Here is a 16059-nt window from a genome sequence, read left to right as displayed (position 1 = left end):
GCTCGGTCATTTCTCAGTTTATTTTTGCTTGAATCAGTGGCGGATCCATGGGGAGGAAAACAGGGAAATGTCCCACAAGGTCCAAAATTAAAGAAAACACTGGTTGAAATATAAAAATATATTAGCTGAAATGAAACTTGAACCACAAACAGACAAATTAAATCCAATAAACACACTAGTTAGGAAAATTAAAGCATATACACGTTACGTTTTGTCTTTACGTTTATTTTTATGTCTTTTGGTTGGTATTTCATTGGAAATCGGCTTGCTTTATATATAATGAGACTAGGTATGTATGATTTGTCTATCTATAAGTATATTAATCATGGACGTATAAATAAAGATATTAATGGTATAGGTCATTTTAATCTTATTATGAAATATTTCATTACATCAAATACTACTGTACATTATTCTTTAACTGACTCCAGGTTGATGTAAAAGGTAGCTAAAACATACAAAACTTATGTAACCACTTAAAGGTGCAGATTATTCCCATAATAAATAGAAATTAATATAAAAATGTAACAAATATTTTCACAATTTTATTCAGACGAGATGAATAAGAATTGAGAAGAAAACAAGGAAATAAAGATATCGATATAGAAAACAAAAGTACATCTATAGGGCAGTGGTGTCATGGAAAAATTAGCAGTGCCGGAACGCTCTGCTAATTTTTGTTTACAAAACCTAAATTCTCTATTTATTTTTTTTTCTTTTCTTAACCAGTGTGTCCCACACCATGACACCACTGCTATAGGGACTACATTAACGGAAATAAACACTGATTTTAATTAAAATAGAAGATTCAAAAGATGCTAGGCTATATTTAAAAAAATATGGCTAAATTTGAACAAAGAGATCAACTGATCAAGAAAAAAAGTATGGTTTACATAATCTTTCTTAAGGTTCTCTTTTTATATCAGGAGAATTTAGTTAATACTTTAAACTATGACTTTACTTAGTAACAATTCAACATACATAATGTATGTTATTCAGTACGACCAGTTTAACATAATATGCATACATGTAATCGGTTATTCTGAAAAGGCATTCTGTTGTGGCGAATGCTAAATTATCTTAACGTAATGACAAGAGTTTTATCAAGGAATGTAGGTTTTTTTTATAAATATTATCAAACACAAATCTTTTTATAACTTTATTAAATTTTCACAATTACATCAACATATTATAAATATAAAAACCTTTGAAAACCTAAAATATGTAAGAAACGTGCTATGGTCCTTTTCATAGGCATTTTTCAGTGCGTCACAGATGATAGAAAAACAGGTAGGTCCGTGATAATACACATTTATTCTAACATGACATTTTAGTTAAATCTCCCAGTTTTCACATTTTATTTACAATTTGGCATAAAAACAAATCAATTGTGTTTATTGCATTTATAAAATGGTATTTTCTTTGATTTGTATAGTCTTATAAATTGTACAGACTATATTCGTAGATATATTATATAATTCGTAAATAATTTTATTTCGATTATAGCGCCATCTATCAACAATTAGAATAAATGTTATAAATGTCTGTAATCACGGACGTGCCTTTTTTTCTGTCACATACAATTTAATGCGTTAGAAAGAAATCGAAAAACTGTGACGTACTGAAAGATGCCTATGAGAAAAAGATTACAGACCTAAATAATGTTTACATAAATTAGAACATGCTGAAGGTGCGTTGTGCTGCAAACTAATCTAAAGTTCGTATTTAGCTATTAATTTGTCAACGTCGTCTTTTTCTCGTTCCTGGCATTCTTTAATGTGATCCAATAATTTCCATACATCTAAAAAAAATAATTATTAAAATACAATGTAATGCAAAGTCTTTTATAGAGGCGGATGAACCATAAATGGTCAAAGGCATGGAGATATATAAGAAAACAGGAAACCAATGCACTAACGGCTCAAAGAGCATTCCAATGACTAACAAAAACATAACCAAACATTTTACGATCATGAAACTCGAAAAAGAAGACTGCAAGGCCTCCTCAGTTGTCTTCTTCTTATATTAGCCCTCTTGGCCTGTTCTTAACCGATTTTGAGCTTGTATTCGTAGCTGTGATGTTGACTGCCAGCTATCTCCCACCTTTTAAAGGGCCTTCCTATTGGTCTCTTGTCTGTTGGCTTCGACTCCCTGGCTATACGGGCTATTCTCTCGCTGTCCATTCTCGTCACATGCTGATTCCACTCTCGTCGTCTCTGTCTTCCCCACCGTACTATATCTTGTATGTTACAGAGATCTCTTATTCTGTCTCTCAGTGTTTTCCCAGTTATTGACCTCAACGTTCTCATTTCTGATCTCCTCAGTATCCTCTTGGTTTCTGCTGTCACATCTTGTTTCTATCGCGTACGGCGTCCGTCATGATCGGTCTTACACATGATTTGTATATGCGTACTTACCCTTCCAGGCTCATATCTTTGTTTCTCCAGATGACATCCCTCAGACATCCTGACACGTAATTGGCTTTATTTGCTTGCTTTCGGACGCTCTCTTTAACATCTCCATAACTACATATTTCGATTCCCAGATATTGGAATCTCGAGACTTGTTCAATTTGTTCATTGTTAATTACTAATTTGCATCTTATGGGTTCCCTTGACACTACCAGGGATTTTGTATTGGCTGTTGATATTTTCATGTTGTAGTTCTTCGGTTGTCAACATATGAAAATCTTACAAAATAGCGACTTGGAATGTTTAGACGTCTACATCAAGCTTGAAAGATACATAATGCCGATAAAGAAATGGAAAGACTGAATGTATGTAGATATTTAGGAATCAGCTATATCCACTGACCTCACCCAGGAAAGATGAAGATTAACAATAAGAAAATATATTATTCAGGAAGTGAAGACGGTTCACACAGATATGGTGTCGGAATAATACTTAACAAAACATTGATGAAGCAGTAGTAAAATTCATCCATACTTCAACAGAATAACGATTAAACTTAGAACTCTTACGATTAAACCAGAACAAACCCAAAATAAATACCATACAAGTTTATGCTCGAACTGCGGACAAATCAGACTTCTTCTTCATCTACGGCACTACAGCCCAAATTGAGCCTTGGCCTCCTTTATTTTTTGCCTCCACCCTTGCCTGTCTATGGCTGCTCTTCTCCATACATACACGGCCTCCTAAAAGGGCTTGTGCGTCGCTGTATACTGTGTCTCCCCAGCGCTTTTCGTGGCTTCCCAACCGGTCTCTTTCCCTGCAGACAAATCAGACAGCGATATTGAAACTTTCTGCGAAGACTTTGACAATTTTTAAAAGCCATTAAAACGCAGGATGTTAGAATTATAATACGACTTTTAAACGAAAAGGTTCGGAAACAAAAAGTAGAAGAATGTACAGGAGGATACGGTTTGCGCAACAGAAACGAAAGGGGTGACAGGCTTATTTAGACAAGACGAAAACGGCGGGTTCGTTAGAAAAAATATTCCCATGAGATTTTTTTGCATAATCACCTTCGTGAGACATCCCAGAATAAGGTTCAAGAAGTCGCCCACGTGAAAAGTGGTCCAAATTTTTTTTAACAATTTTTTTTAATCAAATTGCAAAAATCAATATTTTTGGCCCGTACAAATTTTTGTTAGGTTTTTTTTCCATTCTGGACAAAATTGCAAAAATCAATATTTTTGGCCCGTACAAATTTTTGTTAGGTTTTTTTTCCATTCTGGACAAAAAAGGTCTCTTGTAATTTTTCTCTAAGTTGATCGTTTTCGAGTTATAAACAATTTAAAATTGAAAAAAAACGAAAAATGTCGATTTTCAAGGCTTAATAAACTGGTTAAAAGTTATTATTATGAAAGTCAGAAAGTGACATCAAAGTTTAAAGCCCCCCTACAAGATCCTGAAGAAATGTCTATGGTGAGTGCGAGAGATATGCCATTCCGGCAGTCCAATGGGGCATCTCACTCGCACTCACATTTACAGCCGCGTCAATACGATCTTACGGCTTATTGTTAATAATTAAAAATAACAGCTTAGTAATAAATTAATGACACAAATTTCTTCAGGATCAAGTAGGCGGGGGGAGTGTGGGATTTCAAACTTTGATTTAGTCACTTTCTGACTTTCATAATAATAATTTTTAACCGAGTTATCAAGTCTTAAAAATGGCCACTTTCGCGTTTTTCAAATTTGAAATTGCTTATAACTCGAAAACCATCAACTTTAGAGACAAATTACACAGACCTTTTTTGTCCAAAATGGTCTAAAAAACTGGTAGACACACATCGCGACCGTCATCGCTTATGCTATATATTATTTGTATGTATATATAAATTGTATAGAAGTATTTAAATTTAAAATAAATGTAAAACCTATTTTTGGATGGGGAAAAAGGATTTATTTCGCGACCGTCTTCTCTTCGGCGAAATAAATTTTGTACGTCTATTTATTGAAGTGAAAACTTCTTTAGGGACGTTGTGCACTTTTTGGATGGGAAAAAGTATTAAATTAGCGACCGTCATCGCTTCGACGAAATAAATTTTTGAAATGAAAGTTTCTTTAGGGACGTTGTGCACTTTTTAGATGGGGAAAAAGTATTGAATTAGCGACCGTCATCATCGCTTCGGCGAAATAAATTTTTGAAGTGAAAACTTTTTTTGGGGACGTTGTGCACTTTTGGGATGGGGAAAAGTATTGAATTAGTGACCGTCATCGCTTCGACGAAATAAATTTTTGAAATGAAAACTTCTTTAGGGACGTTGTGCAGTTTTTGAATGGGAAAAAGTATTAATTAGCCACCGTCATCGCTTCGATGAAATACATTTTTTAAGTGAAAACTTCTTGAGGGACGTTGTGCACTTTTTGGATGGGGAAAAAGTATTAAATTAGCGACTAGCGACCGTCATCACTTCGCTGAAATAAATTTTGTACTATATAAATTATGTGTATGTATACATAAATAGCATGGGGCATACGCATCGCGTAATATGATATAGGTATAGCACTTCTTTTTGGATGGGGAAAAAGCATTGAGCTCGTAATTTATATACTATAAGAAGTTTTCACTTCTGTCGGCACTCCCACGAGTGCCTTCATTTTTTTTAGTTCTCGGGAGGGGCCATGGCCCCCTCTCTGGATCCGCCCTTGATCATTAATAAGTCATGTTCTCAAATGATTCTTGAAAATAATACATCCTCGTATAAATAAAAAAAAAATGGAAGAATGATTAGAAACAGACTAGAAATCAGAGAAGCGTTATTTGCTCGTAATTTGATAGCTCAAAAGATGCAAGGATATGAATGTGGATGTGCATGTTTGTTAAATTGATTTTGAAATTCATTTGATAAAGAAAGACATTGCAGAAGCATTACTATCTAAAAGTGAAGGAATAATAATTAACGAAAGAACTATTAACAACATAAGATATGCGTATGCCACCGTGATTATGGCAAGTTCTGCTGAACAACTCTAACCACTACTAAACAAAAAGTTTCTGTGAAGAATATGGACTAAAACTGAAAATAAAAAAGACTAAATATTTGATAATAACTAAGTAAACAAATATACAAACATACATTTGGGAAATGTACCGATAGAAGGGTAAATACAGCTGAAAAATCTCTTTGAATTTACTAAAGCTAAATTTTTCACAGTTGATTACTGTGATTGTGTAGAGAAACATACTGCGGTCGGTCAAGCGAAACGTAGAACAGGGGTTACTGAGAGGGTATCAAATTTGCTTTCCTACGAAGGTAATTAAATCCATTTACTAAGGCTGAAAATTAGTACACACATTCTAAATTGAATATAAATAAAAGATATTATAGTCGGTCAGCTGTATGACGGGACAGAGCCGGTCGGTCGGCCCCAATGAATGTACAGGGTTATTCACTATATTTTGACCCCCTTGTAAATGTATACCGTACTAGTGACGTCAACCATTTAGGCGTGATGACGTAATCGACTATTTTTTTAAATGAGAATAGGGGTCGTGTGCTAGCTCATTTGAAAGGTTATTACATTCTCTATACAGTACTATAAACATTAAGATCATTATTTATACAGGGCGTCCAAATTTTTTTTTGAATTATTGATTAAACAATTTAATTAAACAAATTTTTTTTGGACACCCTGTATAATTAATCATGTTAATGTCTATATTACTGAATAGGGAATTGAATAAGCTTTCAAATGAGCTAGCACTTGACCCCTATTCCCATTTAAAAAAATAGTCGATTACGTCATCCCGCCCAAATGGATGACGTCACTAGTACGATATATGTCAAAAAATCATAATTTAAAAATCAAATAACTTTTGTATTTTACATTTTTTTCTAATTCTGTAAATAAAGCAGTTTACAAGGTGGTCAAAATATAGTGAATAACCCTGTACATTCACTGGGGCCGACCGGCTCTGTCCCGTCATACAGCTGACCGACTATAATAACTTTTATTTATATTTAATTTAGAATGTGTGTACTGATTTTCAGCCTTAGTAAATTGATTGAATTACCTTCGTAGGAAAGCAACTTTGATACCCTCTCAGTAACCCCTGTTATACGTTTCGCTTGACTGACCGCAGTAGGTTTCTCTACACAATCACAGTAATTAACTATGAAAAATCTAGCTTTAGTAAATTCAAAGAGATTTTTCAGCGCTGCCTCTTGGACTATACCTGGAAACTTGGATTTCAGAAAACGATCAAATAATAAACGATATTATAATCGAGTACAAGAGGAAGCAGAAGCACCATTACACCAATATACAGCTTTTAGCAGGTTAAATTTAACATTCACAAAACAAAGCAGCAAAACATTGAAACTTTAGCACCAAGCCACAGATAATCTTAAAAAACACCTTAAAAGCAATTCAATGAATAAAATCTATAAATTTATTCATTTTCAAAAACCATCCCAATTTATGTCTAATCTTCGGGCTCAGTGGAGGATGATCGTCTGTTATTGAAACACCAATAGCACTTAATTGATAGCGACTGACACTAGGGTAGTAGAACCAACCCCGGGAGAACGAAATTGTACTGATATGTGGCTCGTACGCGAATTAGATTTAGTCTGTTATGATGCTAGATATTGACTCGTTGAAGTTACTCGAAGAAATGAAGTTAAAGGCACATCTGGCCTGGTTGAGTTGATTCTAATGAATTAATTTAAATGTATATTCTCTCTTGTTGGCAACATGAATTGGGTCATAGCCCACATGACCAAAAGAACAAAGGTTTTTACTTAGTCAGCTAAATTAATGTCCATTGCCAAAATATTGTTTATGAATTGCAACAATTAAACAAATGAAATATCCCGCACATGGTTAAATATAATAACAAATTGGTTCATGTGATATACGGGGTGATAAATGTATACTGTTCAATATCGGATATGAATTATGAATATTTGATATTTAACAATTTACTTACTGCTTTTATCCTCTCCACTCAAGAACATGGTTATGGCACTAAACCTCTTTACTTCCGTAAACGAATATAAAATGTCATACAATTTGTCGTTGTTTCCTATAAAATGTTTGACTAAAACTTCTAATATATTACTAAATACAGCACTATCTAAAGAATTTAAAAATATTTTGGGAATATCCTGACAATCAATCAACTTGAGGTATGTATATTTCTCTTCGGTAGTTCTGAAGTTTTTCCAACTCGTATAAAATTGTACAGCGTTTTTTGGACACTTGAAGCTCGTGTTTAGTTCATTGTTTTCTATAAGTTTTTTAGTGTCATTAACCGAATTTTTAACATCTTTAGCTGTACTTATAATAGGATTGATCTTTTCGATTACATTCAGATCTTCTATCTTGAGGTGATGCAAATTAGGTTCAGGCTTCGTTATTGATTCAGAATTAACATTTTTTACTACTTTAGTAGAATGCAATGTTTGGTTGTGAGATTCTTGAGATTCGTTCAAAGAATTATCGACCTCTTGGACGAATTTTACTTTTCTATCTTTTTTAAAAGCTGATATTGATCTTGTGGTAACAGATTCTTGTTTGTTATTATTTTCTTTCTTCTCTAACACATGCTCTTTAACAGCTTCTTTATTTACTGGTTTAGACACATCAAGGATTGTGTTAGTATTATCAATTTCAGTTATCTTTATCCGTTTAAGAGGTTTTTTTGATCTCAAATGAGGAGGTTTTTTAACTGGTTTCACTTCAATTATTTCTGGATCTGAGACCCAATGTGGAATAGGTGTACTATCATCAATTATTTGTTGTGGTAACTCGTTGCTAACCTCTTTATCCTTTGGAGGCTTATAAATTGGCATAAAGGGTTTTAAGTTTGAGCTATTTGATTTGTTCCTGGATGCAGTAAATTTTGAGATAGGTCTTTGATCAGCTACCTAAAATTAAGGAAGTATGTATTAGTGTATGAGAAAAAAACATAAAATATAACCTATCTATTATAAAAATGTGATCTAATATTAAATAAAATGTGCGAACAAAACACAATCATAATGTTGTAAAGGTAATGGATTTTAGGAAGAGCTATGGCCTTGAAAATGTCACAAAGAATAGGTATACAGTGGAACCTTGATTTTCCGTCTCTCCATTAACCGTCACCTCTGTTAACCGTCAGGGTCCGTAACTGTATTGACTACATAAGCAAAAAATTGAGTCATCAATTCATTTTGTTTGAGCATTGCGATAAGCCATAGACCAAACGAAATTCGCTGAAATGTGTAGTAGTGTTATGCTACCACCACATTTGTTTATGTAAACTATTTTTTCCACCAAAAACGATTTCATTTTGGGTAATACGCCCTAGATCTTGATCCCGAGTACCAAAAAAAGTTGATTCATAGCTAGCTAAAAATTTATTAATAGCTTAATGGTGTCTAGTGGAACAAACATGTATGGGAACACTGGAAGAGAGGAAGTTTTAATTGTGGAACAGGTTAAAAATTTGGAACGTCAGACTACAAAAACGTCCCATTTATTTTGTCGGACAGAACTTCCAATTTATTTGTTACTCTTTCATTAAACTCTCATGATACAAAAATCAGACTGGTATTTATCACCTTATATGACTTATATTATTATAATAATATATATTTCGCAAAATGGCCATCGGATTCAAAAACTGAAAAATATGTGTTCAATATTTTTCAAAACTCTATAAAATTACACCAAACACTACTCCGCACTCCACCCCTTGGAGGTGGGTGGATGGGCTGGGTGGTAACTTTAAAATCTTAAATTGGACCCCCATTCTTTATTGCCCATTTGGATTCCTTATGTAAAAATAAGTAAGGGTCTAATATCTCGAGAAATACACTTTAAAGGAAAAATTTAAAAACATGTCTTTCAAAAACCTATCGAATGGCACAAAAAATGACCCCGCACCCTACCCCCTGAGGGTCGCATGGGGGATAACTTGGAAATCTTTAATAGGAACCCCTATTTTTTTATTGCACATTCTGATTCTACAAAACACTTAAGAATTGTATTACATACCATCAAAATTATTAGTTTGCAGACATTTTATTAAATAAGTTTTCTGTGATTACAGCGCCATCTATCGCGAATTGAAAAAAAATTCAGATAAAACTTGTATACTTTTTTACGTAGAATCCTAATAATCCAAATCTCCAATAAAAAATGTGGTTATCCATTTAATATTTCAAAATTGTCCCCTGCCCCATTCCCAAAAGAAGGGAGTGCGAGATCGTGTTTGATGCCATTTGACAGATTTTTCAAAAAATATTGAATACATATTGTTTGGGTTTTCATTTTGAAAGTGTATTTCTCTAGATATTAGGTTGTTAATATAATTTACCTACTACCTACGGTATAAAAATAAACAGTTCTTTTCCGATTATAGCACCAGGTTCGAAAAAATGTCTCGAACAAAAGTTACCTACTTATTTTTGCATAAGGAATCCAAAGCTGCAATTAAAAGTCACGTTTTTCGATCTAATGTTCGTTTTGTGAAATATTCAACCATTCCACTAATTTTGACACACCTTGTACCTGTATAATAGTTATGTAATTATTTGAAATAACTTTTGATTCATAGTTACTTACATCTACATTTCTTTTCAAAAGTATAGACAGTTTGTCTAATTCAGCTTTTGCCTCCTTGTTTTTCGGTTCTAATATCAGTACTTTCTTTAAATCCACTTCAGCATGTTCGAATTTACTAAGTTTTATTCTAGAAGCTGCCCTTCTTTGGTACGCCTTTACGTAAGTGTCATCCAATTTTATTGAGAGGTCGCAGTCTTTCTCACATTCTTCAAACCTACAAATTATATTATTAAGTACATTAATGAAATAATTATAATTAAAACAGAGATGAAACAGTGATAATCCCCAGAAACTTGTAGACAACATGAAGAGAAAATTAGGTGAATTACCCATGTGATCGTTTCAACCCTGACTTATGTCAATCCAATAGTAAGAACAATGCCGGACACGATTGATGTAGTTAAGGCACATGGTGATGTGACCCCATATTGAAATAGTAATTTATTGAATTGTTCAAACACAATTACACTTATTGAATTGTCCAAACATTAGTTGCCACGATATTATGCAATAGTTTCATTTACCACTGCAATTCAAAGTTTGTAGAAAAAAAGCCATTTCAATATTTTTGTATTATTAACACATTGATGGACAAAACGCCTATAGACCTTTAATTTCCATTGATGTAATGTGACATGTCTACTGATGACATTTTTAAAATAGCGAGTTGTGACAAAAAATCATTGCCAAAAAATTTCACAATAGATCTACAGATGTATATGAAATGTGACAGACTTCCATGGTCGTCACCCACATGTTTACAAAAAATGTTAAAAAATTCATTGTTTCTATAAACTTAGGTGCTGAAATAATTTTTATTGGTGACATTATGTTCTAATAATATTGAGCATTACTTATATTTACTTATTTAAAATACTTACTTATTGAGTTTTAAATAACAAAGAGCCCTGTTTGCATAAAATATAGGATCATATGAGTAACATTTAATAGCCTTTGTGTAACATTTTATAGCTTCTTCCCACTTTTGACTTTTAACAAATTGGTTGCCCTAAAATATTGGAGAAAAATAAAAAAAAACTGTAATGTAACAACTATTATGTGTACTACAATGAGTGATATTAGATTCAAGTAAAATAAAATATACCTTTTCCTTCGCTACAATAGATTCATCTATCATATTATCATTGCATTCATCTGTTAAATCCGAGTCATCAGGAATGTCTTCTTCTAATCTCTCAAGCTCAGCATCAGCATCAAATTTATCCCATGCTGCATAATCTGTGGCTCCAAGCCTTGTAGCTGGTTTTTTCAATTTTTCATTAACTTTCAACTTTTTAGTGCTTTTAGGATCTTTGTTTACAGTTTTTGAATTAAGAGATGCCTAAAATAATAAATTTAATACAGCTATTTGAAGACCACACGGAAGAAAGGCGAAATGTCAATTTTTTATTATTTTTGGTCCAGAGCAGCAATATGTAGGTTTTTAGTAGTAGTTTTATGTGAGTCATTCAAACATGGGAAAAAGACGAATCCTCATAGCTTAAAACATGTTATAAAATTCTTCGTACAGGAAAGAAAGGCGAATGGTTTCAATTTTAAATTCAATTTTCTCGAATTAACCTCTTTGTGACATTTCGCCTTTCTTCCGTGTGGTCTTCATTTGTAACCACTAAATTCTAAATTCTACTAACTATGTATCTCTGACAAGTTTTAATCAACAGGAGAATTAGAATTTATTTATACAATATAATGGTTTTAATGCTAGAGAAATATTGTTTTTTGAATTTGAATATATATTTTTTGTCTTATTTCTTGAGGATTTGCTGTGAGCATTAACTATGATTATAGGTCACGTGGTACGGTACACTCTGACGTCACGGGGACGATCTTTATACAAAAACAAAAGATTATTTAAAATTTTAATATTCATTTTGTGCTAATGTATCAATACATTTAATATAAATTTGCTATAAATACTCCATATAGTAGAAAATTTCTGATATAATACATAAATGAAGGGTGTCGGGAGAAAATCATGGATGTCACCAAGAAATGATTTTGAGAAAAACGAATTTTAAAGTTTTAAGACTATTTACGACAAAAAAAAATGTGTTGGGAGGTATTAAAGATAAACGTAATGATAGAAAAATGTATTGATAATATAAACTAATGTAAACAAAGCATAAGAGTTGAATTGTTTTTAAGAAAATAAAAAATTAGTTACGTAATGTCCACTTTTTAAAGAAGAAAACGATGGATGTCACCAAGTACAGGCGTTTAGTCACAGGATTATAGTCACAAATAAAACATTTTAGTTAAAAAATCGTATTTTTTAATTATTTTCTTCATAACCTCGGACATCCTTCCCATTTTTTTCTTTTTTCCATCACTCTTTTCACTATTATCCATTATGAGATAATATTATATTGAACTCACACTAAACAATACTGTATAGTTTTCGTAGTTATAAAACAATCTGCTGCTCTGTTGTTATAATTTGTAAACAAACTAACGACTAACCTATCTAAACACGTGTGTATTACAAATCAACCGAAAAATATACATTTTACCACGCAGCGTGCCGACGTGGCAAGTGATATTGCTTTGGTGACAATCATTGTTTTCACCCAATTACGCGTGGACAAATATCGTTTTCTCCCGACATGGTTAATTTAAAAGGCTTAAAATCTCTGAACATTCGACGTTTTCTACCTATTTGAAGGAATGATGTGATAGTATTCGTTAAAATCTAGAGAATGACGCATTTACCTACATATCACCCAATTGGTGACATCCATGATTTTCTCCCGACACCCTTCAAATATAGTTTAAATATAGAACAATACAAAGAGGTTTTAAGGCTGACAGCCAAAGTGTGACCAAAGAATATAGACCTTATAGAAGGGTACAGCCGTGTAACATTTCAGAATAGGACTTTGTGCACCAACTAAGTAGGTACATGTGGTCTGACAATGACTAACAGCATTTTCAAAGGGCAAATAAACGTGACCATCAAATCAGTTCCATTCAAACCGTTCTTCTAGGAGAGTATATATTCTTTGGTGTGACGTCACAACTCACAACTGTCATCACTTTGTAAACAAAGGTTGAAAAGCAAGGATTTGTCCAATCTCAAGCCTTTTTAATTTCTATAAAGTTGAAATTTTGCTTCCTCTGCTGCTTTTTCTGCTTAAGTATAGTGTTTTTAAGATAATACCATCATAATTCGGACTTCAATTTATATGAAATACAGTTTTTTAGTGATATTCACCAAGCAAAGGTTAGGAACTTTTGTGAACCCTTTTGAATGAATAGTTTTGTGTATTTTGTATAATAAAAATGGTAATGTGCTTTGCTCCAGATTGTAAACACTATAGTGAAAGAGGGATATAAGTAGATTCTTTGTGTTTCCAAAGAGTAGATTCTTTGTGTTTATAAAAAAGATCTTGTTGAAAAGAAGAGGTGGATCTCATTACTAAGGTAAGAAAATATAGTGAAGAAACGAACTGAATTCATCACCTGTGGAGGAAGGCTTACAAATTGTGCCACTATGAAAAGCAGTGTTGACATGCCATATCCCCTCCATGTCAACTCTCCCAGCGGATGTTAGAAAAGTGTTTGCTTAATCTTTTGACTGCCACCCACAATAAGAGGTCCATATCCCAGCGAAATATTAGACCCATAAGATAAATCATATGAAGAACACGAGAGTTGCGTTGCTGTCACATAAATTACAAAGTTTGTCAAAATGCAAGAGGCACACTGCTGGCAGTCAATAGGTTAAATTATGTGTTATGAATATTTTGAGAATGGTTTCTTCTCAGTAAGGCAAAAACATTAACAAAAACGTATGTGGAATTATTTCTATACTACATTGTAAACCACTAATTGAATAAAATCATTTTTGTAAGTTGTATTAGTAACGTGAGAGGAAAATCAGACATTTTAAGGAACAGTAAATGTTAGGTATCTTGGTATCTAAAAGCAATACACAGTAATAGTCTAGCGTCTATCTATAGTTAAAAAACATTTTTTAAATTTTGTATTCAGTTATAAAATAAACTATTTTCAATGCAAACATGATTCACTTTTTGTCACCTCATGCATTTATCACATAGGAATATACTTATTATAATAACATATAACATTTGGAGATGATTAAAACATTATATTTACAGAGGTTACCTATGATATTACAATATTACCTTATCATTTTTCATGGCTTCTTCCTTGCGTTTCATTTCTTCACCCCAACTTTTTAGATCTTTTGAAAAATCATGCAGGTCGGCTGCATTATCTCTTATAGATTTTTGCAAAAGAATTGGATTGATACTCATTTTTAAACCTTCAAACCTTGCAAAATGCAAAATCAAAATATTTATTTATTTTTTGACATTAATAGTTTGACAGAAAGTCATCAGTCATCGATCCATTGGTGTGAAGTTAGATGCATAGACCTTGAGGCAATTTCTTACGATTTAAGTTTCTTTAAGAGACCGTGATAGTGTGACGTCAAAACGTCAAAAAGGTTTCCAAACAAAGGAACTGTCAATTGATTATACACGTGATTTGTGTAATCATTTTTAATTTTATTTTGTTTAACAATCATCTGCACATTTTTTCTAAAGACACAATCCTTGTTAGTCATATCGATCATATTGCTTTTAATTTTATAAATGTCCTTACACAAAATCAAGGATTTACACACTATACATAGTACTTACTGCGTTTCTTCAGGTTTTTAACCAGTCCTATTTGTAAATATGGTGGGAAATATACTATATGAGTATTGGTTACAATCCCGGGTACCCAACACATTACCATTTTGTAAACGCTGTGTCTAGGTACACGCTAACGTGTACGCAAATAAAAAAGTTAGGTACACGCGAATTAAAATTCATCAAGCCAGTGACGTCATTATTTAGCGTGCCCAATGACTTTATATTTTGGTACACGCTATTTTGATATGTTTAGTGTTTGTTGTTTGTTTGATAGAAAATATTTTTATTAAGGGAAGTGGAAGGGAAGCAAAATTATATTCAGATGTTTTTAACTTAATTGTAATAAAACAATATGTATACCTATATGTATACCTATATGTATATAAAAGTATATATTCAGGTTAGCAAAATAAATATTAGTTAACATGATATATAAAAAATACTGCTAAAATAATTTTTATACGTAAGTTAACTATACCAGTTTATATTGTTGTTTATTTTTCCTGTGGTGTTTATTTTTATTTATACAGAGAGTTCAACTTGTTACGATTTTAATAGAAAATTGGTTATAACTTTGTAAATACCCTGTATAACATAATAAACCTTTATATTTTGGTGATATGGATATGAAAGTTAAGAAGATTTCGAACATAAAATAAAATATAGGGTGTTCCATTTAAAAAACATAAGTTTGGTCTGTCACTATATTATCGAACGCCCTGTAACATTCTAACTAATTTTAGTAATTTTGTAATATGAAGCTTAAAGTTTGCTAAAATTTTTGTTACTAACTTTTATTGCTATGTATTACTCTAGCGGATCTACTGAGTTTTATCACACTAATCAATCGCCCCGTATATTTTATCTTATTACTTATGCTACCGTTAATCACGCATTTTTGTCTTTTATCTTTTTCATACTGTTTTAGAATGTTGTTAAACTCATTTAAAAAGAACTAAATAATTGTTCACACTCCATAGTTAATTAAAAAACACTAAACAAGTAAAAAATAAGGAAACTCTTTATAAATCAATATTAAAGTGTAAACATAAACGCGATTAGACAAATTCTAACCACACTCTGAGACTCGCGATACTAACAGATACTTAAATACCACAGCATACACGCGGCTCAAATTAGCGTGTACCAAAAAGCCCAGTCATAAGTACACGCTAAATAATGACGTCACTGACTTAATGACGTTTAAGCGTGTACCTAACTTTTTTATTTGCGTACACTTTAGCGTGTACCTAGACACAGCGATTATAAAAACGAAAACAAACACCATGCGTGAATTTTTGCTTTGTTTGGAAACCATTTCAGAGTCGCCAACATTGATTTGACGTCAC

At 32.4% G+C, this 16059-nt stretch overlaps 1 protein-coding gene across 1 annotated transcript; it reads right to left on the bottom strand.

Annotated features, from left to right (window-relative positions):
• Positions 1 to 1146: 1146 nt before the first annotated feature.
• LOC114327934 (RNA polymerase II-associated protein 3) lies at positions 1147 to 14408 on the bottom strand. Its single transcript, XM_050648049.1, has 6 exons — positions 14195 to 14408; positions 11134 to 11370; positions 10910 to 11037; positions 10029 to 10242; positions 7405 to 8344; positions 1147 to 1801 (listed from the first exon to the last, which is right to left on the bottom strand). The coding sequence occupies exons 1-6, from the start codon at positions 14324 to 14326 to the stop codon at positions 1713 to 1715; spliced, it is 1740 nt and encodes a 579-aa protein (XP_050504006.1). The 5' UTR covers positions 14327 to 14408; the 3' UTR covers positions 1147 to 1712.
• Between the last annotated feature and the right edge of the window lie 1651 nt (positions 14409 to 16059).

Source organism: Diabrotica virgifera, chromosome 4 (genome assembly GCF_917563875.1).
Source record: "Diabrotica virgifera virgifera chromosome 4, PGI_DIABVI_V3a".
NCBI classification, from domain to species: Eukaryota; Metazoa; Arthropoda; class Insecta; order Coleoptera; family Chrysomelidae; genus Diabrotica; species Diabrotica virgifera.
This window is presented reverse-complemented; position numbering and strand designations above follow the sequence as displayed.

Bases quoted from the DNA above. Each gene is read 5' to 3' on its own strand.
- LOC114327934 (XM_050648049.1), bottom strand. From the start codon at position 14,326: ATGAGTATCAATCCAATTCTTTTGCAAAAATCTATAAGAGATAATGCA. The intron at 11,038-11,133 runs GTATATTTTATT...CCAATATTTTAG, and splicing joins CTATTGTAGCGAAGGAAAAG to GGCAACCAATTTGTTAAAAG. The intron at 1,802-7,404 runs GTAAGTAAATTG...TATTTTTTTTAG, and splicing joins GAGTGGAGAGGATAAAAGCA to ATGTATGGAAATTATTGGAT.